The 2,797-nt window shown below is 68.1% G+C and overlaps 1 protein-coding gene across 1 annotated transcript; it reads left to right on the forward strand.

Annotated features, from left to right (window-relative positions):
- The first annotated feature begins 415 nt into the window (after nt 1-415).
- On the forward strand, nt 416-1,747 carry GPR35 (G protein-coupled receptor 35). Its single transcript, XM_043578373.1, is given in 3 exon segments — nt 416-840; nt 843-1,217; nt 1,220-1,747. Coding segments are annotated over 3 exon segments (897 nt in total). The 5' UTR covers nt 416-497; the 3' UTR covers nt 1,399-1,747.
- The last annotated feature ends 1,050 nt before the right edge of the window (nt 1,748-2,797 follow it).

A 2,797-nucleotide genomic window follows, 5' to 3' on the forward strand; every position in this document is an offset into this window, starting at 1 on the left:
TCCTTGGAGCCACCTGGAGAGCGGCAAGGGCTGGGGCCAGGCTGGCTGCCCTTCGGGCTCCCTGTCCTGAGAGCTGGCACCGTGGGGGGCCCTCAGGATTTGGGCGCTGGCCAGTGGAGACTGAGCCCCTGAGCCCCTCCCACCTTCCTCGCCATCCAGGAGATCTAGTCCCAGCCCTGGCCTGGCTCGCTGTGTGACCTTGAGCGCCCCTCAGGCCTCTGAAAGCCTCGGTTCCCCACTCATCCAGCGGGCAGGGGTGTGGCCTGGAGGGTGCTTCAGAGCCCCTGATGATTTCTAGGATTTTCTTTGGGAAGGTGAGTTTTGGGCTACTGGATGTAGCGGTGCGGGGGGGGGGGGGGGGGGGGGAGGTAGGGGGGGTGGCGTGCTCACCTCCTGCATCCCTGGCCAGAGGTGGGCGGGGCCTCGCTGGCCCCAGGGGCGCCCCTCCCCCCCGCCAGCCCTCCTCATCCCTGCTTCTCTCCTGCAGCCGCAGGACCATGAACGGTACCTGTCACTCCAGTGAGCCCACCTGGCCCTCCTGGGTCAAGAACGTCGTGGACGCCTACGTGGGCCTGCTGCTGGCGCTGGGGCTGCTGCTCAACGGCCTGGCGCTGTGGGCGTTCTGCTGCCGCGTGCGGCGGTGGACGGAGACGCACATCTACGTGGCCAGCCTGGCCGTGGCCGACCTCTGCCTGCTCTGCGCCCTGCCCTTCTTCCTGCATTCCCTGAAGCAGAGAACCGAGGACACGCTGTTCTGCCAGCTCTCCCAGGGCGTCTACCCGACGAACGGGTACATGAGCATCAGCCTGGTGACGGCCGTCGCCGCGGACCGCTACGTGGCCCCGCCCTCCGCTCCCCGCGGCAGGCCGTGGCCGTGTGCGCGGCGCTCTGGGCGCTGGTGACGGGCTCGCTCGTGCTCCGGTGGGCCCTGGGGGTGCGGGAGGGCGGCTGCTGCTTCCCGGGCGTCTCCCGGCAGAGCTCCAACACCGCGGCCTTCTCCCCGCTGGGCTTCTGCCTGCCGCTGGCCGTGCTGCCCCTCTGCTCCCTGCAGGTGGTCGCTGCCCTGGGCCAGGGGCCGGCCGCCCACACGGACCAGGCAGAGGCCACCCGGAGGGCCACCCGCATGGTCTGGGCGAACCTGGTCGTGTTCGTGGCCTGCTTCCTGCCCTTACACGTGGTGCTGGCGGTGCGCGTGGCCGCGAGCCGCAGCGCCCCCACCCCGCCCTCTGCTACGCCCTCTCCGTCACCAGCAAGCTCTCAGATGCCAACTGCTGCCTGGACGCCATCTGCTACTACTTCACGGCCAAGGAGTTCCAGGAGGAGGCGTCGGCACTGGCCTCCACGCCCACTGCCAAGGCCCACAGGAGCCGGGACTCTTTCTCTGTGACCCTGGCCTAGGACGCAAGTCGCGGGCACGCGGGCCAGGTCCCGGGCTCTCCGGGAGGTGCTGCCTGCTGGGGGCGCCCCGGCTCACCGTGGATGGGGGCAGGCTCCAGGGGGCCTGGCAGAGTGGCGACGACCCAGGCACGGACCCCGCGGTGGTGACGCGCCCATCCCCGGGGTGGAAGAGGGTGGGAGGACTGAGCGAGGCCAACCCCTGGGGCCCTGAGATCGGGCCAACACCTGCAGTGCCCAGGGTCTGGTACCCCCGGGGTACTGGGGTGGATGCCTGCTCTGTGCCAGGAGGCCTCAATGGCCAGCTTTCTGCGGCCAACCTACAGCGGTTGGAATAAAGCTGTTCCCCTGACCTTGTCAGGGCTGTGTGTGCGTGTGTGTGTGCGCGCGCGCATGTGTGTGTGCCTTTGGACACGCGTGTGCTGTCCATACTCGGATGGTGGGAGGCAGGAGGGCCGGGGCGTCTTCCTAGACGGCCAGCCACTTGGGGGCTCTCCTTGGGTCCTCCCACCTGCTCCCACCCCGCAGCACGCCCAGCCATCTGGAGGGCCGGGGGCGGCGCTGCTCTCTCCCTTGCCGAGGCAGGGCCAGGGCCCCTCGACCCCTCGTAGGGGCTGCACAACCAGCCGCACCAGCCGCACTTGTGCTTCCTTCAGGGAAGCTGGTGGCCCTGCCTGGTGGCCCGGATACCCGCCCAGGCGGAAGTGTGGATGCCCAGCCTGGTGTGCGCTGTGCCCACCTCTCCTCTGCCTCCCTGCGTGGGACCCCGGGCATCCAGCCTCGAGCTGGAGCAGCCAGAGCCTTCCAGAGGCCGCCCGGGGTGCTGGTCCAGGCAGGGCTGGGCTTCAAACCCCACCCCACCTGCATGCCCGGGCACCAAACAGCCTCCCTGTCCTGTTCTTTCTTCTGCGTGTGTGATCGGAGCCAGAATGGCAGCCGTGTCCTGGCCCCAGGGGCCTGCGGACTCAGGGGGCCCTGCCTTGCGAGGTTGGTGCTCAGGGAGGCCCCCACTTGGGTGGACCCGTGCCCGGGAAGAGCCACACTCAGGGGGGCCCCGTGAAGCTTTACCACAATGCTGCCCGATCCTGCTGTCCGATCCTGGCCCCAGGGGTGCTGATCCTCCCCAGTCTACGGCTTGGAGAGGGGATGTGTGCACAACCTCTCCCTCCGGCCTCTCCTGGCTCCCAGCAAGTGGAGGCAGCTGGACTTTGCACAAAATTCCTGAAAGAACAAGAAATGGGGCAGAAGCAAAATCAGAGAGGTTAAGCATCCCCACAACTGACTTCTGAACCCTAATCACGGCCCACGCGCTCAGTATCCTACACCAGAGTCCAGCCTCTGGGCTGTGCCAGGCCAAGTGGAAGAACCTCTATCATGAATGTATGCACAGACCACCCCCAGC

Source organism: Prionailurus bengalensis, chromosome C1 (assembly GCF_016509475.1).
Source record: "Prionailurus bengalensis isolate Pbe53 chromosome C1, Fcat_Pben_1.1_paternal_pri, whole genome shotgun sequence".
NCBI lineage: Eukaryota > Metazoa > Chordata > Mammalia > Carnivora > Felidae > Prionailurus > Prionailurus bengalensis.